The 25,658-nt window shown below is 40.2% G+C and overlaps 1 protein-coding gene across 4 annotated transcripts in view; it reads right to left on the minus strand.

Annotated features, from left to right (window-relative positions):
• Positions 1-25,658, minus strand: part of ARFGEF3 (ARFGEF family member 3) — a 129,771-nt gene that overhangs the window by 35,681 nt on the left and 68,432 nt on the right. For all 4 annotated transcript variants that reach the window (XM_079148745.1, XM_079148746.1, XM_079148744.1 and 1 more), the window contains 8 exons: positions 24,735-24,842; positions 24,182-24,397; positions 23,930-24,040; positions 21,809-21,959; positions 19,768-20,088; positions 17,779-17,912; positions 15,693-15,838; positions 13,781-13,960 (listed from right to left, as the gene is read on the minus strand). In XM_079148745.1, coding sequence (XP_079004871.1) covers positions 13,781-13,960; positions 15,693-15,838; positions 17,779-17,912; positions 19,768-20,088; positions 21,809-21,959; positions 23,930-24,040; positions 24,182-24,397; positions 24,735-24,842 — 1,367 coding nt within the window. The remainder of the gene's footprint in view (positions 1-13,780; positions 13,961-15,692; positions 15,839-17,778; positions 17,913-19,767; positions 20,089-21,808; positions 21,960-23,929; positions 24,041-24,181; positions 24,398-24,734; positions 24,843-25,658) is intronic.

Raw genomic sequence — 25,658 nt, forward strand, 5'->3', positions numbered from 1 at the left:
GGGCATGTGTCTTCTCCTTATTGTATTTTACTGAATTGTGAGTGCTCTTTATGTACCATGGATTCAGGTCCTCCCTGAGATGCATAATTTATAAATATTTGTCACAACTTTGGACTTGTCTTTTTAATCTTTTAATGGTCTCTTTTAAAGAACAAAAGGTTTTAAATTTGATGAAGTCTAACTTATCAGTGTTTCTTTTTATGGGCCATGCTGTCAGTATTTCTAAGAAATCGTTCCCTAAACCAAGTTCTCAGTAATGCCTACTATGCTTTCTTATAGAAATACTTAGTTTTTGCTCTTATATAAAAGTAATGACCAATTTTTAAGGTTTTTTTTTTTTTTTGTATGTATGGGGATGATAAGAGAAAAGAGTGTGAGTTCATTTTTCTTATGTATGTTCAAGCACCATTTTCTAGAGATAATTTTCTCTTTGACTAAATGGGTTATTTAGAATCTTGATTTTTTGATTTCTAAACATTTGGACAATTTCTAATTTTTTAAAATTTTGAATTTAATTCTAAATGGCTGGAAAACATACTTTAAGATGTCAATTCTATCAAATGAACTGAGACATTTTATGATCTAACAGATAATCTATCATGATAAGCTCCATGTGCACTTGAAAAGAATGTGTACTCTTTTGTTGGACAGAGAATTCTAGGTGTCAGTTTGGCCATGCTGGTTAATAGTGTTCATTGTCTATATCCTAATTTTCTGTCTATCAATTACTAATAGAGGAGTGTTACAATGTCTTACTATAATTCTATTTTTTTATTATGGTAAAATACACATAATGTAAATTTACTATTTAACCATTGTACAAAGTTCATAAAGTTCCAAGGCATTGAGTACTATCATGCAACTATCACCGTCATCTATCCTGAGAATATGTTCATCTTTCCAAACTAGAACTCTGTGCCCATTGCACAGTAACTCTCCATTCCACTCCCTTCCTTATAATTCTTACATTTTCCATATCTTCTTTGAATCCTGTTTTTGCTTCACAGACTTTAAGGCTGTATTGTTTGGTACAGTTACATTTTTATTGATAGGTCCTCCTTCGTAATTATGAAATGTCTGTTTCTCGTAATATTTCTTCTATTAATGTCTTTTTTTGCCTGATATTAACACCGTCATCTCGACTCTCATGGTTCCTGTCTGCATCACTTATCATTTTCAGTCCTTTTCCTACCAACCTATTTGTGCCTTTAAATCTAAAGGATGACTGACTACTTCAGTAGCTTGCTGTTTTATCCAGTCTTTCTGCCTTTGGATTGAAGTTTAGTTAATATACATTTTTTAACATCTTTAATGAGTTACAAACCACATCCCATAAATTTCACCTATTTAAAATCATACAATTCATAGTTTTTAAAGAATATTTACAGAGCTGTATAACCTTCACCACAATCTAATAATAGAACATGTATTTTTATTTTTATTATTAGTTATACATGACAGTACAATGTGTTTTGACATATCATACATACATAGAGGATAACTTTCCATTCTTGTGGTTGTACATGATGTGGAGTTTCACTGGTGGTGTTTTCACGTATGAACATGCAGAAGTTATGTCTGATTCATTCTACTGTCTTTCCCATTCACAAACCCCTTTCTTCCCCCCCAGTATGATGAACCTCCACTCCTCCCCCCACATTGTGAGTCAGCATCTGCATATCAGAGAGAACATTTGGCCTTTGGTTTTTTGGGATTGACTTATTTCACTTAGCATGATAGTCTCCAGATCCATCCATTTACTGGCAAATGCCATAATTTCATTCTTATTTATGGATGTGTTATATTCTGTTGTGTATATGTACCACACTTTATTTATCCATTCATCTATTGAAGGGCACCAAGGTTCATTCCATAGTTTATCTATTGTGAATTGAGCTGCCATGAACGTTGATGTATCTGCATATCTATAGTATGCTGATTTTAAGGCCTTTGGGTATAAACTGAGGAGTAGGATAACTGAGTCAAAAGGTGGGTCCATTTCAAGTTTTCTGAGGAATCTCTTATACTGCTTTCCAGAATGACTGCACCAATTTGCAACTCCACCAGCAATGTAAAAGTGTGCCTTTTTCCCTACATCCATGCCAACATCTATTATTGTTTGTGTTCTTAATAACAGCCATTCTAATTGGAGTAAGATGAAACCTTAGAGTTGTTTTAATTTGCATTTCTCTAATTGCTAGAGATGTTGAACATTTTTTCATATGTTTTTTGACCATTCATATTTTTTTCTGTGAAGTGTCTGTTCAGTTCCTTATTGATTGGGTTATTTGTTTTTTTGGTGTTCATTTTTTTGAGTTCACTACATATCCTGAAGATTAATGCTCTATTTGAGGTGCAGGTGGCAAAGATTTTCTCCCATTCTGTAGGCTTTCTCTTCATGTTCTTGATTGTTTACTGTGCTGTGGAGAAGCTTTTTAGTTTGATATAATCCTATTTATTGATTCTTGATTTTACTTTTTGTACTTTAGGAGTCTTGTTGAGGAAGTCAGTTCTTAAGCTGACATGATGGACAGTTGGACCTACTTTTTATTCTAGCAGGCACAGGCTCTTTGGTCTAATGCCTAAGTCTTTGATCTACTTTGAGTTCAGTTTTGTGCAAGATGAGAGATAGGAATAAAATTTCTATTATATATGGGTTTTCAGTCTTCCCAGCACCATTTGTTGAAGAGGCTATCTTTTCTCCAATGTCTGCTTTTGATACCTTTGTCTAGTATGAGATAACTGTGTTTATGTGGGTATATCTCTGTGTATTCTATTTTGGTCTTCATGTCTGTTTTGGTACCAATACCATGCTGTTTTTGTGACTATAGTTCTGTAGTACAATTTACAGTCTGGTATTGTGATACCTCTTGCTTCACTTTTCTTGCTAAGGATTGCTTTGGCTATTCTGGGCCTTTTATTTTTCCAAATGAATTTCATAACTGCCTTTTCTATTTCTATGAAGAATTTCATTGGAACCTTAATAGGAATGGCATTAAATCTGTATAGTGCTTTTGGTAGTATGGCCATTTTGACAATATTAATTTTGCCTATCCAAGAACATGGGAGATCTTTCCATTTTCTAAGGTCTTCGTCAATCTCTTTCTTTAGTGTTCTGTAGTTTTCATTGTAGAGGTCTTTCACCTCTTTTGTTAAATTGATTTCCAAATATTTTATTTTCCTTGAGACTATTGTGAATGGGATAGTTTTCCTAATTTCTCTTTCAGTTGATTTATCACTGATATATAGGAATGCAATTGATTTTATGGGTGTTAATTTTATATCCTGCTACTTTGCTGAATTTATTTTTGAGTTCTAGAATTTTTCTGGTGGAATTTTTTGGGCCTTCTAAATATAAAATCATGTTGTCAGCAAATAAGGATAGTTTGAGTTGTTCTTTTCCTATTTGTATCCATTTTATTTATTTTTCTTCTAATTGCTCTGGCTAGAATTTCTAGGATTTTGTTGAATAAAAGTGGTGAAAGAGGGCATCCCTGTCTTGTTCAAATTTTTGAGGAAATGCTTTCAATATTTCTCCATTTAGAATGATGTTGGCCTTAGGTTTAACATATGTAGCCTTTATAATTTTGAGGTATGTTCCCACTGTCCCTAGTTTTTCTAGAGTTTTGAACATGAATGGATGCTGGATTTTGTCAAAGGCTTTTTTTCTACATCTATTGAGATAGTCATGTATTTTTGTCTTTAAGTCTATTGATGTGATGAATTACATTTATTGATTTCTGATATTGAGCCAAGCTTGCATCCCTGGGATGAACCCATTGATCATGGCACACTATCTATTTAATGTGTTTTTGTATGCTGTTTGCCAGAATTTTATTAAGAATTTTGGCATCTATGTTCCTCAGGGATATTGGTCTGAAATTGTTTTTCCTTTATGTATCTTTGTCTGGTTTTGATATCAGGGTGATACTAGCCTCATAGAATGAGTTTGAAAGGGCTCCCTCCTTTTCAGTTGATGGAATAATTTGAGGAGGATTAGTATTAGTTCTTCTTTGAAGGTCTAATGGAACTCAGCTGGAATCTGGTCCTGGGCTTTTATTGTTGGTAGGTTTTTGATGGTGTCTTTAATTTTACTGCTTGAAATTGATATGTTCAAATTTTATATGTCCTCTGGATTAAATTTGGGTAGGTCATATTTCTCTAGAAATCTGTTGATGTCTTCAAGATTTTTTATTTTATTAGACTATAAAGTTTCAAAATAGGTTCTGAGTATTGTATTTCAGTAGTGTCTATTGTACTATTTCCTTTTTCATTGTGACTTTCAGTAATTTGAGTTTTCCCTCTTTCTCTTTGCTAGCTGGGCTAAGGATTTATCAATTGTATTGATTTTTTCAAAGAACCAACTTTTTGTTTTGTCAATTTTTTGGATCATTTCTTTTGTTTCAATTTCACTGCTTTCAGCTCAGATTTTAATTATTTCCTGTCTTCTGCTTTTGGTGTTGATTTTATCTTCTTTTTTTAGGGCTTTGAGATGTAATTTTAGGTCATTTATTTATTGACTTTCTATTCTTTTAATGGATGACCTCAATGCAATGAACTTTCCTCTTAGCTCTCCCTTCATAGTGTCCCAGAGATTGATATGTTGTATTACTATTTTCATTTGCCTCATGAAGTAGTTTATTTCATTCCTAATTTCTTCTGTTATCCATTTGTCATTCAATAGCTATTATTTAGTCTCCAGGTGTTAGAGTAGCTTCTATTTTTCATTCTATCACTTCTAATTTCATTCAATTATGATCTGATGGGATACAGAGTATTATTTCCATTTTTTTTTTTTTTTTTCTTACTAAGAGTTGCTTTATGGCATAGGATATGGTCTATTTTAGAGAAGGATCTGTGTGCTGCTGAGAAGAAAGTATATTCACTCATTGATGGATGAAAAATTCTATACATGTCTGTTAATTCTAAATTATTGATTTTATTATTTAGTTCTATAGTTTCTTTGTTTAGTTTTTGGAAGATCTATCCAGTAGTGAGAGAGATGTGTTAAAGTTACCCAGTATTATTGTGTTGTGGTGTATTTGATTCTTGAAATTGAGAAGGGTTTGTTTGATGTACATAGATTCTCCATTGTTTGGGGCATAAATACTTATGATTGCTATGTCTTGTTGATGTTTAATTTCCTTAAGCAGTATGAAATTTCCTTCTTTGTCCCTTCTGATTTGCTTTGGCTTGAAGTCCACTTTATCTGATAAGAGGATAGAAAAACCCTGCTTGTTTATGAGATCCATGTGAATGGTATATTTTTTTCCCTCCTTTTACCTTCAGTCTATGAATGTCCTTGCCTATGAGGTGAATCTCTTGGAAATAGCATATTGTTGGGTCTTGTTTTTTAATCCAATCTGCCAGTCTATGTCATTTGATTGGAGAGTTTAGGCCATTTACATTCAATGTTATTATCGAAATGATTTTTAATGCCTGACATTTTGATTTATTTCTGGTTTTTAATTTGAATTAGCTTCTCCATTGATTCACTGTTCTTTTAGTGTAGTTTCTCCTTTTGCCGATTTTCACTTTCATTTTTCATTTCTTCTTCATGAAATATCTTATGTTTTGAAGTACAGGCTTTCTAGTTGTGAATTCTCTTAACTTTTGTTTATCATAGAAAGTTTTTATTTCATCATATATTCTGAAGCTTAATTTTGCTGGGTATTGTATTCTTAGCTGGCATCCATTTTCTTTCAGAGCTTGGAATATATATATTATTCAACAACTTCCTAGCTTTGAGGGTGTGGGTTGAGAGACCAACTGAGATCTGGGTTAGTTTTCCTCCAAATGTTACCTGTCATTTTTCTGTGGCAGCCTTTAAAATCTATCTTTATTTTGTATGTTAGGCATTTTCATAATAATGAGCCTTGGTGTGGGTCTGTTGTAATTCTGTATATTATGTATCTTAGGCATTTTCATAAAAATGTGCTTTGGTGTGGGTCTGTTGTAATTCTGCATATTTGTGGTCCTGTAAGCCTCTTGTATTTGATTTTCTATTTCATTCTTTAGGTTTGGGAAAATTTCTGTTATTATTTCATTGAAAAGATTGTGCATTCCTTTTATTTGTATCTCTGAGTTTTCACCTATACCAATAGATCTTAAGTTTGGTCTTCTAAGGTTATCCCATATTTCTTGGAAGTTCGGTTCATGGTCTCATTATCTTTTCTCCACAGTCAACTTCATTTTCAAGATTATATATTTTGTCTTCATTGCCTGAAACTGTCTTCCAAGCGATCTGGTCTGTTGGTGATCCTTTCAATTTGGTTTATTGATTCCTTCATTTTGAGGATTTTTGCCTTTTTTTTTTTCCCCCAGAATCTCTATCTCTTTATTGAAATGATCTTTCGCTTCCTTTATTTTCTCTCTGATTTTACTCCTTTACTATCCTTCACTTAATAGATCAGTTTAACTATGTACATTTTAAAATCCTCTGACATTTCTTCCAATGTGGTATTGATGGATTCTCTTCTTGGAGTATCTTGGTTTGTTTGGGGTGATTTATTGCCTTGTTTTTCATGTTGTTTGTGTGTCTACCCATCTAACAGGTTGGATCTGAGGCAGTAGAGTTTCTAACCTGTGGACTTACAGTGTCACTGAATGTTTCCACTACCTCACTTGCTGAGAAGCTGCCTATCTGCTTTCTTGAAGCAGCCAACGAAGTGACCTCCTCTATTCCGCTATCTTGAAAACTTTAAGAGATTTCTATGAATATTTGTTTTCATCCCTCTTGAGGACATATTGTTGGAGGAATTAGACTGTTTCTCAAATGAGTTACATGTTTTACATTTCTATCAGTAGTACATAAGGGTTCCATTTTTTCTTCATGTTCACTAAAGTTGCCATCATCTTCCTTTTTGATTGTAGTCATCCCAGCAGGTGTGAACTAGTGTCTCATTATGGGCTTGATTTGCACTTCTCTAATGACTAATGATGCTGGGCATTTTTTTTTTTTTTTTTTTTTTTTGCGAGTGTGCACTTCATGCTATTATTGGTATGGTTCTATTTACAAATGACATTTTGCTATTTGTGTTTTTCATATGAATCCTTTTGTTCCTATGTTCCTCCTTTATTCCTTTATTTCATGTTAAACACGCTTTTGAATATCACTTAATTTCCTCTGTTTATTTGTTGGTACTGAGGATTAAACCCAGATTCTTGTGCATGCCAAGCACATACTCTACCACTGAACTACACTCCAAGTTTTGCTTAGTTTTTGTCTATTTTTTATTGTATGTGTGGCATTTTGATTGTTATATGTATCACATTATACTTCAAGTTAATACTGACTTCATTTTGGCAAAAAATAGCAAATATGTTTGTACACATCTCTGCTTCCTGTCGCTTTCTAATTTTATTCATATGACATTTTTATATTTAATCAGTTTAACAATATAATGCCAGAGTTATTGCTTTATACCTTATATATTTTAAAATAAAACATGAGAAGCACACACTTTTTAACTATCTACCCACATATGTATCCTTTCTCCTTATAGAATAGAGTTCCTACCATGTGCAATTTCCTTTCTGTATGAACTTTAGTTTCCTGTAGGATAGATATGATGACAAGAAATTAAATTTTTGTTTATCTAAGACTGTTTTTAACTGAGCCTTCATTTTTGAAGGATAATTTCTTCAGTTAGTCACTGAATTATTCATTGATAGTTTTTTCTTTTTCTTTTTTTTTTTACTTTTGGTTCATTAAATGTCATTACATTGTCTTCTAGCCCTTCATTCTTTCTGAGAACTCAGCAATTAATTCTAGTGTTGTTCTTCTATAGTAATGAGTTATCTTTCCCTTGCAACTTTCAAAGTTTTGTCACTGTCTTTGAGCAGTTTGAGCATCATGGTCTATTGTGAATGTCTTTGTGTTGAGCCTAATTGGAATTCCATTTTTTTCTCTAAATATAGTACTCCAATCCTTTGTCTTTCTCCTCTCTGTTTGGTGCTCTCATTACACATGTGCTTGTCTGCTTGATGTCTCATATGCCTTCAAGGTTTTATTTCTAGTCAAACTTATTCCTCTGTTCTTCAGGATGGATGATTCCTATTAATCTCCATTTCTGAGTTCATTGATTCTTTTTCTTTTTTTCCTTTTTTCAATTTTTCAATTTGTTCTTTTTATTGTTTTTTATTTCAAGGACTCAAAAATAGGGACTCAAATAGAGAAACAGTCTCCTTTTCAATTTGTTTTTTCATGACAGTAAAATGTATTTTGACATATCATACATACATGGACTATAACTTCCCATTCTTGTGCTTAGACATAATATGGAGTTACAAAGTTGTGTATTCATATGTGAACATAGGAAAGTATGTCTGATTCATTCTACTGTCTTTCCCACCCCCATGTCCCTTACCTTCTCCCCATTCCCTCAGTCCAATTTGGTGAACCTCCACGCCCCCCATCCTCCCCATTGTGAGTCAGCATCCACATATCAGAGAGAACATTCGGTCTTTGTTTTTTGGGGATTGGCTTATTTCACTTAGCATGATAGTCTCCAGATCCAGGCATTTACCAGCAAAGGCCATAATTTCATTCTTCTTTATGGCTAGATAATATTTCATTGTGTACCTTTTTTTTTTTTTTTTTTTGGCTATGGCAAATCCTTCTGGCAAGCCCATCTAGCAAAATTTTCATTTCAGGTAATGTCCTTCTCTTCTCTATAGTTTGCATTTTCACAATTTCCATTTCTCTATTTGAGTCCTTGAAGTAATATTTTCTTTTAATTTCCTGAGCATATTTCTAGAAGCTGTTTGAAGTCTCTGTCTCCCACACCTAACAGTGGGATCACTCTAAGTCAGTTTCTATTTACTGTTTTCCCACGTTTGCACCACTCTTTCCTGTTTCTTTGCATGTCTCATTTACCACCTTGTCTGAAAACTGGACCTTTTAGATAATATATCTAACAATACTGGGTTCTGATTTACTTTTGGGGGGGGTCTATTTTAAATTAATTAACTTGGAACTGCACAGTGGAATATGTTTTCTCCCATGGTATGAGGTGGTGATGTCTCTGCTCTGTTTTTAGTTTTAATTTTTATTTTTCTTTAGTCTGGCTTGCTAGTGTTCATCCCTGTGTCTGTGCAGCTTAGTGGTCAGCTGATGATGTGGGCAGAGACTGTGATCAAACCTGGGCCTGTAAGGCCTCCACTCTGTGCCAACCCATCTATGTGTGTAGGTTGGGGAGAATATTTGAGGTTCAGCAAGATCCTAAGTCTCCCTGTTTTTTACTTTCTAATGGAATCTTTAAGCTTAACCTTTCATATGCCTATGTTTCAGCCAGCCAGGTGAGGAGCTTATCTAGTCCATGAATCTCTGGCTTCCAGGATCTTATGTTTCACCCTCCTCTTTAATTTTAAACTGATATATAAAAATAGTGCATTTGGGTTATCATGTGATATTTTGACACATATATACATTGCATAATGTTTAAATCAGGTTAAATATATTTGTCTCTTCAAATTTATCTCCTTTTGGTGATGTTCAATTTCCTTTTTTCTAACTTTTTGAAATATATAGTACATTATGGTTATCTATAATCATCCTACTGTGCAATTGTATATCAGAACTTCTTTTATTTTTAAAAATTAGATCTTTTAGATAGATATGACCGTAGAGTGTATTTGGACATATTATACATATATGGAGTATAATTTAGGAACCCATTCTTGTGGTTGTACACAATGTGGAGTTTCAATGGTTGTGTATTCATATATGAACATAGGAAAAAGTTATGTCAAATTCATTCTACTGTCTTTCCTATCCCCATCCCTTTCTCTTCCCTTTATTCCCCCTTTTTCTAATGCAAAGAACTTCTATTCTTCTCTCCTTATTATCCCTTACTGTGTGTTAGCATCTGCATATCAGAACATTTGGCCTTTGAATTTTTGGGATTGGTTTATTTCACTTAGAGTGATAGCCTCCAGTTCAATCCATTTACTGGCAAATGTCATAATTTCATTCTTCTTTATTGTCTAGTATGAGATAACTGTATGTGGGTTTATCTCTGTGTATTCTATTCTGTTTCATTGGTGTTCATGTCTGTTTTATTGCTAATACCATGCCATTTTTGTGACTATAGCTCTGTAGTATAATTTAAGGTCTGGTATTGAGATGCCTCCTGCTTCATTTTTCCTGCTAAAGATTGTTTTGGCTATTCTGGGCCTCTTATTTTTCCAAATGAATTTCATGACTGCCTTTTCTATTTCTATGAAGAATGTCATTGGAATTTTAATAGGAATTGAATTAAATCTGTATAGTGCTTTTGGCAGTATGGCCATTTGACAATATTAATTTTGCCTATCCAAGAACATGGGAGATCTTTCCATCTTCTAAGGTTTTCTTCAATTTCTTTATTTAGGCATACCAGAACTTCTTACTCCTATTTATAACTTAATCCCTTGATTGACCTCTCTCTACCTCTCACTTTTCCCTACCCTCTCTAGCCTCTAATAGCCATCATTCTACTCTGAACTTCTATGAGATCAATGTTTTCCTCCCATATTCCACATACTGGTGAGATTATAGGGTACTTGTCCTTCTGTACCTGGCTTATTTCACCTAACATGATCTCCAGTTTCATCTGTGTTGTGGCAAATAACAGATCATTTTCTTATGGCTGAATAGTATTCCATTAGATATGTGCCTGTTTTCCTATTCATTCATTGATGGTTGTTTCCATTTCTTGGTTATTGTTACAAATTGCTAAAATTGACACTTGAGTGAAGATGTCCCTTCCACATGCTGAGTTCATTTCCTTTGAATATGTACCTAGTAGCAGGATTACTGGTTTATAATATTTGTATTTTTAATTTTTTGAGGCACTGACATGCTGTTTTTCTTAATGTCTGTACTAATTTACATTCCCACCAATAGCTGTAGAAGGGTTCCCTTTTCCTCACATCTTTGCTTGCATTTACTTTTAGTCTTTTGGATAATAGCCTTTAAAAAAATAGAGTAAGGTACTATCTCATTGTGGTTTGGATTTTCATTTCCTTGAAGATCATCAGTGAGGCTGAACTTTCTTTAATATATCCATTGGCCATTCATGTCACCATTTGAATAATGTCTATTTAGGTCTACTGCCCATTTTTAAATTAGATTGTTTCTATGCTGTTGAGTTTTTTGAGTCCTCTGTATATTCTGGATATTAACCCCTTGTCAAATGTATGGTTTGCAATATTTTCTCCCATTCTGGAGGTCATCTCTTCACTCTTTTTCCACATTACTTTTTTATTGGTTCATGGCTTACCTTGGACTAGCTATTGGCAGGACTCCCTGGTTCATTTCCTAATAAATCCATTACTTTTTGTTGACAAGTCAATGGTTGTTTTCCCTCTCTTCCAAACCCAGCCAGTCTCTGTAGTAGAAAAGCTGATTGTCACAGTTAGCCCCACATTGGTTCAACTACTCTTCTTGCCAACAGAGCTTGAGAGCAAAAGTGATGGGTGCAGTCTCTGGCAAGGACACAGACCACCCCCCCACCAACTGATTGTAATTGAAGTTCTAGCATAAACTATTTTTAAGAACAAATACTACTCCATTTACTGTCTATCATGGATCAGAATTCAGAATCCTTAAATGAGCATCTGACAGTTTTGTCCTATTTCGTGCTTCCTTTTTTTTTTTTTTTTGGTGGACAGGATTTACTAACCACTTCATACCACCATAGCTAAAGCTTCTCCTGTCCTTAATCTTTCTGAACACATTTAAACATGGTTATTTAAAGCCCATTTGATAACTCAGATATCTGGGTCCCTATGTGTATATCTATTTTTATTGTTTTTGTTTTCTATGACGTGGTATTTCCTAATGAGCCTGATTTTTATTTTAAATGCAGATGTCACACCTGCAAATCAAAAACTAGTCTAAAGGTCAGAGTGATGGTGGTGTCTCTCAACCAGGTGCTGGTTCTTATGATAGGCACTAGAAATCTCACATCACCTCCATCTCATGTCAATGACTGGGATCACTTGAAGTATGGATTACTTTCGGTCATGACTAATTTACTTAAGGCTCAGTCTTCTTCCTACAATACCTCTTTCTCTTCAGAAGTTACCAGAATGACTCAAAGTTACTAGACTCAACTTTGCTTAGCTTCTCTGCCTTTCAGTTTTCCTTTTCAGTTTGCTTTTAGGAAAAGCAGCTTCAAATACCAGACATACCACTCTAGGTATTCTTTTTCTCCCAAATCATTGTTTTGTACTCTGATGTCTTCAAGTGATTGAAAAAATAATTTTTTAAATCCAACTTTTTCTAGTTGTTTCTCTTTTGGAAAGTTGATGTGAATGGCTTAGTTCATTATTAGAATCTCTCAACCTACTTGCTAGGTGTCAATTCAGATTTTCATTCATTTATCTTCTTAAACTTACATATGGATTTGGTACTCTGTGTGGATGATACCAATATTTCAATTCAGTTCTTTTTTAGCTCTGATGGTGTCATCTGCTGCTTTGGCAGTCCTAACTACTGCTTTCTTTTCCTGTGTGTTTGGTGATTTTTTTTTTAATAGCATGAGCTCACATATCTTGAAACTTTATTTGTGGAATTCTTCCATGGCTGAGTTGACATGAGTTCCTCAAGGGGGATTTTGTTGCTTCTGTGTGGTTCCTGTGTGAAGCTTCTCAGATTCCTATACCATTTCATACACAGATCCTAGGAAAAGGCCAGCTTGCAATTTTCAATCCTAGAGAACTATTTACTTATTTTTAAAAATCTCTATTAAGAGCCCATGTTAGTGACAGGTTGAAAGTATGCTCAGGGAGGGTGGCACTTGGGCTTGTTTCTACTTCAACCTTGGACTGAGCCAACACCAGCTTATAAGGTTTGTAGTGAGGATTTTCTTCTGTCCCTGGGCCCTCAAAAATATGATATGCAGAACTACTGCTTCACCTGATGGCAGATCCCTTCTGGAAAAATCAGCTGCAGGGCTCTGCTTCCTTGGTTGGCTTCCTACTGTCACTTAGTTTAGGGTGTTTTAATATTTCTTACTTTCTTTTTTAAAAATGTTTTTATTGATGCATTACAATTATATATAATCCTAGGATTCACCGTGACATGTTCATATGTGCACATAACACAATTTGATCAAGTTCTTTTTCCATTACCTCCTCTTTTCCTTCCTTTCTCCCTACCCATCCCTTTCCTCTACTGTTCTCCCTTCTATTTTTGTGAGCTCCCTTTTTTATTCCTTTCTTCTCTCTAGCTGTATTTTATTTTCTGGCTAGCATGTCATTGCATTTAAAGGAAATTTAAAACCTTTATTCAACACTGTAAGTGGATTTTAGAGAAAGGGTCTCTACTTTCCTCTACTGTTCCTCTACTGTTCTCCCTTCTATTTTTGTGAGCTCCCTTTTTTATTCCTTTCTTCTCTCTAGCTGTATTTTATTTTCTGGCTAGCATGTCATTGCATTTAAAGGAAATTTAAAACCTTTATTCAACACTGTAAGTGGATTTTAGAGAAAGGGTCTGTTTGCATTCCCAGCCCACTATCGGGTTAGTTATGTCTGCTGCTGGTTTCTTTCCTGTTTGTCTCCCAGTAGAGAGGGCGACAGTGGTTAAGAGTACAGCCCAGCCGGGTTGTTTAGCTCCAAATCCCAGTTCCTGTGATCATTCACTAGGTATCCTTGGCCAAACTGCTTAACCTGAGTTTGTCACTGACCCAAGATAGGATCATTGGGAAGATCATTTAGGCAGAGCTCCTAGGATGGTGCCTGCCACTGCACTCGCTGTTCGCTCTGGCGATGCAGAACACTGTGGCACACTGACCTGATCTTGGACATCTTCATCACACAACTCCAGCTGCATAATACGCTCAAAAGGCCGGAAGAGTGCTTCGTTGAAGTGAAAATGAGGCAGCTCGTTCCAGTCAGTGAGGACCTCCGTCAGGATGTCGTGGATAAAGGAAACTGCCTTCTGGGACACATGTCTCTCCTTGTGGCAGGCAGCCTACACAGTGAAGGAGAGAGTGGGACACCAGGGGGACATTAGCAGGAAGAATGAGTTTGCAACAGCTTTTCCAGCCCACCTCATTACACTGAGGCATTAAGTTTCTAGCAATTTTTTTCTTCTTCGGCATGACAATTTTCTTGGATGGCACAGAACATGCTCACTGTAAAGACAGCAGAACCTAGTCATGAAACTGCTCATGGTCCCATCGTTAGCCATGTCCTGAACATGAAGATCAGGTGAATAATCTGTCCCTCAGTGAGGTGGGTTGCAACAAGAGTTCGGATTGGTTCACACCTCCTTATAGCTGCACCCTTTAGAGGTCCTCTCTCACAATGACCTGAACTTGGACGTGGGACTTTCTTTGGTCAGCGATATAACAGTGAACATTATGTAAGTAGAGAATTGAAAAGTAGTTGTGATGTGGGGTTTGCTCTCTTGATGTTCTTGGGAATTCTATGAATGCCATGTGAACAGAAGTTGGTCTGTTGGAGGTTAGTTTACATGAAAGGTCATGCACAGAGGGACCAATTTGCTCAGCCTTCCCAATCAAGGTACCATGAGCCAGTTGGTCATGGTCTTTGAATCAGCTGACCAAATCGGCTAAGCCTGGCCAAGACAGGAAACACCCAGATGAGTCTTCCTCAAGTTTCTGACCCACAGAATCATGAGCTAAACAAGTGATTGTTGTTTGAAGCTGCTAGGCTTATGGGGTGATTTATTACTGTATAATATATAGCTGATACACTCTCATGTGACAAAATTGATATTTCTACTCCTTTATCCTACTAGAATGTTCTCAGGTTAGGAATTAAGTTCCCCCCAATTCTTTATTGTGCAACATGACTTTACCAGGTAAGTGCTGAAAGAATAGCACCATTCTTAGGAGGCTACAGCACTTTTATTCTTAATGGGCTAAGAAAAGACCACTGTAAAATGGGACAACACTTCTCTCTGGCCATTTAGAAGGAGGCAGGCATCCCATATTAAGATGCTTAGAGATAGAGGAGCCACAAAGTTTATCCTACAAACTGCTTTCTTGGAGAGCAGAAGGGTCTTGGTGTTAATTTTGTTGGGAAAATAAGGGCATGTGGTTCCCCTGAGAGAACACTCTCCTGAGTAAGTTATTAGAAAAAAGAGAGTGGCAGGAACCAAAAACATTGTTATATTAATGTGTAAAAGTGAAGATATTAGGAACCCTCTGTTTGTTTTACTTATTTTTTTTTTCTTTTGCTACCAGGATTAAACCCAGGGGTGCTTAGCCACTGAGCCACATCCCCTGTCCTTTCTTTTTTTATTTATTTATTTTTTTATTTTGAGACAGGGTCTCACTGTGTTGCTTAGGGCCTTGCTAAGTTGCTGAGGCTGGTTTTAAACTTGTGATCCTCCTGCCTCGGCCTCCTGAGTTGCTGGGATTACAGGCGTGTGCCAACATGCCCAGCCCCAGCTCCAGACTCAGACTGACAGCAGATCCTAAAGAGTAAAGACCTGGGGGTGCAGAGAATTGTAAAGAGAGCGGGCCACAGTGGGACCAGGATGGCACTGCCCTTTGGGGTGAGTCTTTGGACACCTCAAGGTGCCAAGGGAGAACAACTGTGCTAGTGAGCAGGTGGTAGGGGAGTTCCTGCTGCCCCATGGCCACCATGCTCTTTGCTGACAGCCGCCCTGAGGCTGCTTTGCGGCAGGACTTCCTGCACTAGTGGCCCAGCCTCTTCCCACCTTCCAGGCTCACCTCCACCAGGTGTGGGGCCACAAGGCTCCAGCAGCGCATCACATGCAGCAGGGGCCGGGCCTTGCTCCGCACGATCCTCAGCATGGCGTCCCCCAGGCGGAACAGGTGAAGCGCGCTTTTGCGGTCTTGGGTAGATTTAACTTCCCCTACAGGAAGGCAGGACATAAAAGCCAGAAAGCCCACACTTGAAAATCACTGACCTATTCAAATCAGAGGGAGAACAGTTGAGAATCAAGGCACTGTTCTCAGACCAGAGGACTCTTCAGCACAGGTTAACCAACAAGAGGGGATGACCCGCCACTCAAAAAAGACCAGGTGGTACACTCAGCAAGGCCAGCACCTCTCTCTCGTTCACCACCATGTCCCAGTCCCTGGGATGGGACAGGCATGAAGAATATTTGTTAAAAGAAGGAATGAAGTCGTAGTCAGGTAGGTGGCTGGGGAGTCAGACTGCCTGGGCTCAGGTCCTTTCCACCATTTAGGGGTTGTACCTTGACGGGCCACAGATTTCTTTCTAGCCCCTAATTATCTTCTCGGTGGGACTGTGGGTACTCATGCCTAGTTCTTAAAGTCGTTTTAAGGGTTAAATAATGTGATAATACACAGTAAGTGCTCAGCTTCAGGCCTGGTACATACTAACAGATGAGTGCTTTTTGGCTATTGTGGTCATGGTTACCGTCACCCTCTGCCAATCCTTAACAGCATTTCAGCAGGTTGGTCACTTTCAGAGCAGGTCAGGTCCTTTTTCTAGGTAGTCATGTGCTGCCATTTAACCTGCTCTGTGTGGCTCCAGTATAATTTTTGCCTACTCTGGTTTCTTGATACTTCTTTGCCACTGTCACCCTACTTTTCCCCACTTCCTTCTTGGACATGTCCTATCGCCACCCTGTGCATCCTCCAGAATGCTGATCTTTATCTGGCTTGTCCAACCACTAGGCTCCTTTCTAATTGGTCATGCCAACAGACTTCAGAATAGCAGTCATAATAACCCACAGACATTTACTGAACCAGACACCATGTTGGTTCTTTACATCTTTAACCACTTTAAATCAACCTTAAGAAGTAAATATAATAATTGCCATTTTATGGGGTAGAACACTGAATGCCTGAAAGATAAATGACATGCTCAGATGATGCAGCTGGAAAGTAGCAAAGGCAGCACTTTAATTCAGATCTGATGGACCCCAAAGCCAGAGCTCCTTCTACTGGCTTGCCACCTCTTCCGGATCCTGCTCATTATTTCTCTGTCAGCTCAGAGCTTCCTGTTTTCTCCAATGCCAAAGACTCTGAAGGCTACCTCTGCACTCAGAGATGCTCCAGAAGTCTGATGGCTTTATATAGCTAAGGTTTGAAAGTCGATTAAAAACTAGTGGGGGAAGGATGGTGGTTGGTTCTCAAATCAAAATCTACAGCAAGCATCATCAGGCTAAATACCTCAGAACCTCAGATTCCTAAGATTGAAGGGATCTCGGTGATTATACAGAGCAGACCACCACTTTCCAAGGTGTGTCCCCAGCACACAAACTCTGTGAGCAACATGCCACTCATTTGGAACTCTGGGGAAATTGGATACAATTCTTTTCCTCCTTCCATGGGGCTGGCCTTCAAGAAGCCTTTCCTCTTCACTGGGCCTCATCTGTGAAGGCAGTGATACTGACCCATCTTTAGTAGGATAAGCCTGAGAGCTGTTTCCTAAGAAAAGGATAAAGCTTCTGTTAGCCCTTCTGTTCTTCTCTTCTACCACCCTTTCTGAAATCAATGGCTGCTCTGCAAGATGGCTGGACTGAGGTGAGTATGGGTATGTGATATGGAGAAGGGCCCCCGCCCCCATGTGATGCAATCTGCCACACAGTTTCAACATCACAAGCACAGACCTTAGCAGAACAACCCATCAGCTCCAGGCCAGGCAGCAGCATCAACGGAATGCGTTACCCTTTACATACAGTGCCTCAAAACTGAAAGACGAGCTTGCACTTGAACTTCCCTGGTGTGACTGTGTGAGAAGGAAATGTGAACTCAAATCTCAGTTGTGCTGCTGGCATCAGAGACCTGGGATGTTTCCTGCTGAGTTCTGGGAAAGAATTACCTGGCATTGCCAGAGAGTAATCGACTGTATCCGTAACAGAGTGGAAAAGCTGGGACTGCGATGCTTTCTTCAGCTGGTAAAGGAAGCCTCCCAAAGCCATTAGGTTCAGCTTGTCTGTAGCATCTTCAAAGAGTCTGGGTGCAAATGGAGGACATCTGTTATTTGCAAACAATTCATCAAGGTCTCTATGGCAGAATGATTATGGTAATTTTGTTGAAGTGATTAATGAAAATGCTGGAAAACACTGTAGACAAATGCGTGGTATTATTTTATCTATTCTACTATGCACAAATGTGTGCTAACTATGGGATGATGATTCAAAGGGTACAAAGCACATTAAAAAAATCTTTGTGTCTTCAAGGTAATAAAGTAATTGAGGGTGGAATCCTTTGAATTAGCTTCAATTCCATCAGATATATATATTTTAAAACCCAGTAAATTAACCAAGAGGCTTCTGTCTGATTGATGAATGTAACACTGGGCCTGGTGCTGAGAAAGATACAAAAAGTAGTTAAGAACATATACCCAGAGCTATATGGGAGCTCAAGTATCTTTTGGAAGGGTGGGGTGGAGCACAAGGGTAGAGCTCAGGGGAGTGCTTGGCATGTGTACGGTGCTGGGTTCCATCCCCAGTCCACACCAGCACACAGAATGCTAATATAATGAAAAGAACTTCCTAGCCAGTTGTTCTTGTTTCCCATGCAGCTGGACACAGACATTTCTAGCAGAAGGATTTAGGAGTCAAGGGGGTAGCACAAAGGTGGGGGGAGGATCCCTGGGGCCCTGGAATGAGAAGTATAAAGGTCAGATCCTAGTTTCATGAGACCACAGTGAGGAGGGAGGCAAGCCAGTCTGATGTTGCTCTTGGGTCCCAGCCTGTGGGGCCACCAGAGGGCAAGTGGTGCTGAGGGATGCCATGTGCAGTTTGAGGGGAAGCATCATTAATAAGAAAAGGGGTCCCGAGCCTTTTTCAAGGAGTAAAATTAGGTGTAAGATGGGAATTCATAGATTAAATATTTACAAATTACTGAAATTAACACATTTTGATTAATGTTTTGTGATTCCAATTTTGATGCCATTGGCTTCGAGTGCCACTAACCGTTTCTTGCCCTGTATTCCAGTAAGAAAACAAGGTACATGTTATAACCCCACCTGACACCTTCATATCACTTCCCAGATGCCAAAACACTTTCATGGCCAACTTGTTGAGTTGAAATGACTGCACTGGTTGTACATGTTCATATTATATGCATGAGTGGAGACACTGCATCGCAGTGTGACTATTTCTATAGGTATGACTGGTCCGTGTCAAAGCTAGGACAGGAAGTCAGGACTGCCTGAGCCCCAGACCAGAGAATGCTCAGTCCACATTCCTGGCCACTTCCTGTCTGTCCTCTCTAAATAACTTTGTGGTGCCAGTTCTGTGAAGCCTGGGGCATGATGACCACATGCCAAGGAGTTAGATGAGGTGTGTCACGGGGATCAAAGCACCTTCACCATCAGGAAGTGTCACCAACTAGTTGGGGCCATTGTTGATTTTCCCTTAACATGGTTATTGTGTGTTGATCGATAACATATGCTCCTGAGCGTGGGATTTTGTGAACGGTGAAAATCATAAAAACGGTGGATTTTTACTGTTTGCCAAGTTCTAGTCTAGGTGGTGTTAGGTGTACTGATGAATTCAACCTCATAATTACCCTCTGGGCAAGTTACTTGTAAAAATCACCCTATTTTACTGATGAGGAAACCAGGGCCTGGGAGGTGAAGCTGCCCGAGATGCCAATCAGGTGAACCTCAGGTAGCCTACTTCACCCCTGAGGACAGTCACCAGAAATCAGGTCCTTCTGAGGAGGGGTGTGGTGAGACAGAACTGCTTGAAAAATACAGAAAGGGGTTTAAATGACTGGCAAGCTAGTCAAGTTGTCCCTGGGCCAATTGTGGGACCACACAGGTGTGGCATCCTCCTTGGGGGTGTGGGACAGGGCATACCTGTCAGCCTGGGTGGACAGGCTGAGCACCACCTTGGCTGCACTGCTCCCACTCATGAGGCTGCCACCGCGGAAGTCCGAGGCCCGGCCCCGGCTGCCTTCGCGGACCAGCTCTTGGATGGAGAGGGGCTGGACCACGGGGGCTGTGCTCAGGGAGGGCCCCTGCTCCAGGCTCTGCTCCTGGGAGGGACCCTCACTCTCAAGGTCCCCAAGGAGTCCAGAGCCCCCGGGTGCCTTCTGGGGCTGGCTGATGGTCAGAGGTGGCTGCGAGGCGCCGTCGCTGAAGTGGGTATGCTCCAAGGTGCCCACGTACTCACACACCCTGGAGAGAGCCAAAGACAAGCAGCTCTTAGGTGCTGCAGCTCATCGGGCCATTTCACCTCCACCCCACAGTGAAACACAAAGGAAATTCAACCAGCTCTGCAGTCTGCCCCACTCCCCCCACTCAGTCAGTCCTGTCTTCCTTCTCTCCCATACCTATAAATATCTATCCATGCATGCACACATTAAAAAAAAAAATCTTTTTTTAAGTTGGACCATACAGGCTTCAAATGGGTGAGGGGTTCCTCAGATTCTCTCAGTCATCACCCTGTGCTGGGAGAAAGAAGGGCAAAGCAGCCCAGTTCACCCACTTTATCCTGCCCAACTCACTGTGTGTCTAGACTCAGGCTATGTGAGCTTGTTCCTCCAAGGGACCCTCTCCGCCTCCATATAGTGCTCTGATGAGGAGCTGGACGTGTTTCCTTACTGTAGGATCCTACAGCTAGCTCAGGGTGGACAGGCCCTCCTGCCATAAGGGCCAAGTCCTGCCTGGTCCTGATAGCTCCACATAGCTCATGGGGGTTGAGATACGGGGACTTGGGACAGTCCCCTAATATGGCAACAGTGTGTGCAACTGCCAACTTGCAGTGTCTGTTCCCAATTGAACTTGGGACGAAGATGCTTCATAAGAGGTCTCTCATCTCAGAATAATCCAGTCACTGAGGAAGGACACCTGCTTAATCCAGGGGATTGTTTGTAATCAGACTTTTTTGATCCCACACACATTGCTGGTTTTCCTTGTTGGCCACCAGTCTGCATACTGAAGCCTGTCTTGCCCAGGCTGATTTACTCTGGTCCTTTCACACCTTCCTTTCAAGTTGGTTGGCTTTTTAACCCTTGAATGTTCCATGTGCTTTCCCCTTTGAAACTCAACAAACACTTGTGGCTGCCTTTGGTTTGGTGATGTCAAACTGAACCCAAATCTGGCTGGTGCTCTGGGCTGTTGCCCTGATGCTCCTGGCTCACTTGGTGTGAGGTCTCAAGGCCTCTGCTGCGGGGAATAAGACACAGCCTGTCCCATGCCTGTTTGGTGAATGGTGCTCCTGCCATTGAACGGGGTCTGCCTTGATGCCTAAGTGTGGGGAGCAGTACTTTTGTCTTAGTCACGGGTGAACTTGGACTCTGTGGTTTTCACCTTACAGGACTGTGCACTATATAATTGATGGGAGTTTATTTTCGTTTTGATACTACAAAGTTCAAAGGCAAATTTTTGAAATGTCTTTGGCACAGAAGACCTATTTTTCTTTTGTCTAGTTGAATTAAAGAAGGCGAATTAGGTATTTTATATAAACATGCATGCTATCTAAAATCCTTCTTTCAGTAAAGAGGATATAGATAAACATGGCAATGTTGTGTTGCTGACAGTACCATTTCTACATTTTCCACAGTACTTACTTATGTGGTCTTCTTCCATCCTTTACTTAAGAAATTGACTTTTCCTCCCGGGTATAACACACCTGCCTCTCTTGACAATGTCGACAATAGATAAGTCACAATTCCCTAAATCCAGTTCTGTCCTTCCGCTCTCCAAAACACACATTAAGTGGGGCCTTTAGAGCGTCCTTCTCTTTTTCTCTCTCCTCTGGAGTGTATTCAAACTCAGGGAACAATCCTAATCCATTTAAGAGCTGGGAGACCCTGGAGTCTGCCCTCTCCGCCGCCCCTGGGGCCTCCCGAGGCAGGGCTGGTGCCATGGAGAGGGGTGAGATCCCGTCATGCACCTGAACACGTGTGGCCAGCAGTCCGGGTTGTGGCTTCCCATTTCCAGGCCTACGCTGAGGATGGCATCCATGCATAAGACGTGGGCTGTGTGCAGCCACACCCCCTGCACCTTCCCCATCTGCTCCAGTTTCTGCTCCACTTTTAGTTTCACTGTGTCAGAAAGACATTATTAAAATAGCAGTCTGAATGAGGGAGACAGAAAGGGAGAGAGAAAGGATGGAAATGAACAACGGTGTCGTCATGCAAGGGCGAAAGGGAAACGAGACTTCACTGGCAGCGAACGCTTCTCTAGCCCGTCCCCAGGTCCATGCAAACTACCCATCAGAGAGGCCCCATTCAAACTGGTGACCCCAACTCTGGCTCTGAAGTCAGACAGATCCTGAGCTGGTCAGTGCAGATCCTCCCCGCCCACCCAAGGACTGATTCAGGCATAGCAGTGTAGATGGGCTTCATAGGCCAACTCCAGCTAAAGCCGTCTGTGCCCAGAGCCTTCACCCTCCAACTGTGGGCTCAGTTTGGTACTGCAGAGGAATCCCTGGCAGTCTGGAAGTTCTGAGAGTGTTGAATGTTCTACTTTTATTGCAGTGATCGTCTCACAGTCAACTATGTGTGTACATTCTGATCACCAGGGTGACTTCTTTATAACTGAAAATTAGCATATCATTTCACTCCCCGAGTTTATATTATATATGAGAGCAAATTATTATAATTATAAATGACTAGCTAGGCACAGTGACACATGCTTGTAATCCCAGTGGCTCAGAGGGCTGAGATAGGATCGCAAGTTCAAAGCCAGCCTCAGCAAAAGTGAGGCTCTAAGCAACTTAGTGAGACCCTGTCTCTAAGTAAAAAATACAAAACAGAGCTGGGGATGTAGCACAGTGGTCAAGAGCCCCTGAGTTCAATCCCCTGTACCCTGCCACTCCAAAAATAATAATTATAAATGTCTAATGAGAAAGGATGCAGGCAAGACAAAACAACAACAACAACAACAACAACAACAACAAAAACCCAAAAAACAAAACACAGTGTTTTCCTTGAATAAAGAATTCAAGTTCCTAGAGTTGTGTGTTAACAGTGATGATCCAAGACCAAGAAAGACAGCTAGCTGACTTTAAAGAACTCGGAACCATATTTCTGTTGTAAAGAACAAAGTGATTTTTAGCAAAATGTCACTTGTCTCATAAATGTGATACAGATTTAATTTCTTACTTATTTATAACTAGAATACTTTGGATTTTGGTTTTGTGACTTTTTAGAGAACTGTAAATGTAAGGATTTTTGTGTGGCTCATGATTGAACAATCCATAAGTAAAATTGGGAAATCATTTTTTTTTTTTTTTTAGTGGACATTAGGGATCTGTGAGAACTTCCTTGCTTTCAAATGGATCTTTAAATCGTACTCAAGATTGAGCACACTCACCTACGTTGTTTTTCTCAGCTAAAAGTGTACAAGTGATTCTGTGATGAGTGTTTTCACACATCTGGTGGTATTAGTGCAGTCTGGACTGGGCTTGCTTTTCTCCTGCTTGCTGTCTGCCTTTTATCTTCCACGGTTACTGGGAAGGTCATTCCCTTTCCTTAGGTCTAGACAATCAGAGCATCATTGACAATCCAACAAGATAAAACTCAGTCCTCTCCTGAGTCCACAGAGTTGGACTCTGACAAGAGTGAAATCTCTCAAGTCCCCCTTGTGGATTGCTTCCATCTGTTTGATTTTGCTCTTCAGAAAACTAGCCAGTCCGCCTTGCCCACTAGACCCTGAGGGGCCTTTCAACAGGCACCTCGATGATGTGCCACAGCCAGTGGCCATGAGATGACACAGGTGTAAACAGCTCAGCCAGGTGGACCTACGGACTCCTGTTAGCAGCCGATTGCACTTTTCCGGTTACCAGTAGCCAGTGTGTCTCTCACCTCTACAGGGACCTTCTGAAAGCACTGGGTACACCCCTCACCTCAAACACCCCAAGCCTGTGGCCAGAGGGACGTGTGATTAGTGGTGTACATCTGCAGTGTATCACACTTGGAATGGTGAGTGTTCGCTGGCATGTATGGGCATGTGCAAAGGGGCACCCACCATGTCCAAAGCACCAGGCAGATTCTGGCCCTTCAGCTGTTACCTTGTGCTATGGCATCGCTGGGTTCTTGGACTTCTTTTTCCTCTTTTTCTTCCTGGACACAGGAGGCAGCAGCCATCTGGGCAAGGGCTGAGGCGCAGTTGGCAGCAACCCCTTCAGAAGAAACGAACAGCTACCCCTTAACTCTGTCCTCCAGCCCCTCACCTGGCAGAGCCCCTTCTAAAGGCTTCTTCCCTGGTGAGTTCTGCAGGGCCCCCCACAGGCCCCTGGTCAGGGACACCACTCCCACAGTACCTAGGGCACAGCTCAGCCGGGCAGCCTTCCGCAGCCCATCCAGGCTCATGCAGATGGCGTCCCGTTCCTTTTGGTTCTGTTCTTTGATGCCTTCAGCCCCCAGGATGAAGGCCAGCCCTTTGGAGCTCCCTGCCATGCGGCCAGTCAGGGGGGTTGACAGCGTATCGATCAAGTTCTTCCAGCAACCAACCAGAATATAGCGAGCAAAAGCCACACCTAGAAGGTAAAGGGGTATGGGTCACTTTCCAGAGACGACAACCACCTGGCAAAGAAAAGCCTGCGGTTGGTTCTCTGGCCATCCAACTGGCCACACTGAGTTGCACGCAGTTCTCTGAGAGGAGACGTGATTCACTGGACTGTGTTGGCTTGTTTCACTTTGTGCTTACAAATAATAAATGTTGCATCATCAGCCGGATGACGCTGAGTAGCTTCCGTCAGGTACTTTTCCTGCCAAGATGCGATCCTTAGTTCATTTGTGTCACCACACGGTGATATAAGTGCTGGTAACACAAGCCTGGATAAATGTTCGTAAACTCAAGACCCAAGTCCTTACCTGCTACTGTGGAGTCGTCAATTCTCCTGCTCTGGGTGAAAGGAGACTCTGTGGAAGCTGAGGCCATCAACTGGCCACCGATGGCACTGCTCTCTAAGCCATCGATATCTGCCCAAGAAAAAAAGCAAGGTTTTCCCTAAATAAAGCACTCCAGTCAAAGCCAGATGGCCGGCACGATGGTAATTTTTCTTCGACAAATTATGTACTAAGCCCACAGCAACTTTCCCCACAACATTATACATTTCGTTTTATTCAGTCAATCCATGTTTCTTTCACTTTCAAGGCATTCTTCTGTTATCCTGTTGTATCTTTTGTATGTGAAAAACTAAAGCTAAATTCTGCCATCTCTGTTGTTAGAAAAATCTACTCATTTAAATATTTTGATTGCTGAATACTTTCCTTATTCAAGACCAGCCCATTCTTCCCAGATTTTATGTGTATGCTTACTCTAACATGGATTTTTCTTTCAGAGCTTCCTCATCAGAATTAATAGGAGAATCAGCCTCTTTGATCAGATAATTGTTTATTCTAACTGTCAAGCACAATAATAGTACATTGATAATACCTCCCAATTTTTAAGCTGTTTCCACCTAACATTTTTTTCATTTGATTGTCCAAACAACTCGAAGCAGGTAGGCAAGGCTGGGATTATATTTCTCATTTTAAAAAGCTATCATCACTTATTATAATTACTCTTCCTCTCTTCCTCTGGCAGTACTGGGGAATCAAATCTAGGGCCTCATGACGCTGGGCAAGTCTGAGCCATACCCCCAGCCCTGTGATTCCATCTCCCAGCTATTCCATCTCTTCCACAACAGCCCCAGACCATGAGGCTGGTAAAGGAAGGAATCAGACTTAGAATTTATGTCTTTCAACTCCCAATAAAGCCTCTTTCCATGACACCATACTCCTGTACTGTACAGG

The sequence above is a fragment of the Sciurus vulgaris genome, assembly GCF_902686455.1.
Source record: "Sciurus vulgaris genome assembly, chromosome: 7".
Taxonomy (NCBI): Eukaryota; Metazoa; Chordata; class Mammalia; order Rodentia; family Sciuridae; genus Sciurus; species Sciurus vulgaris.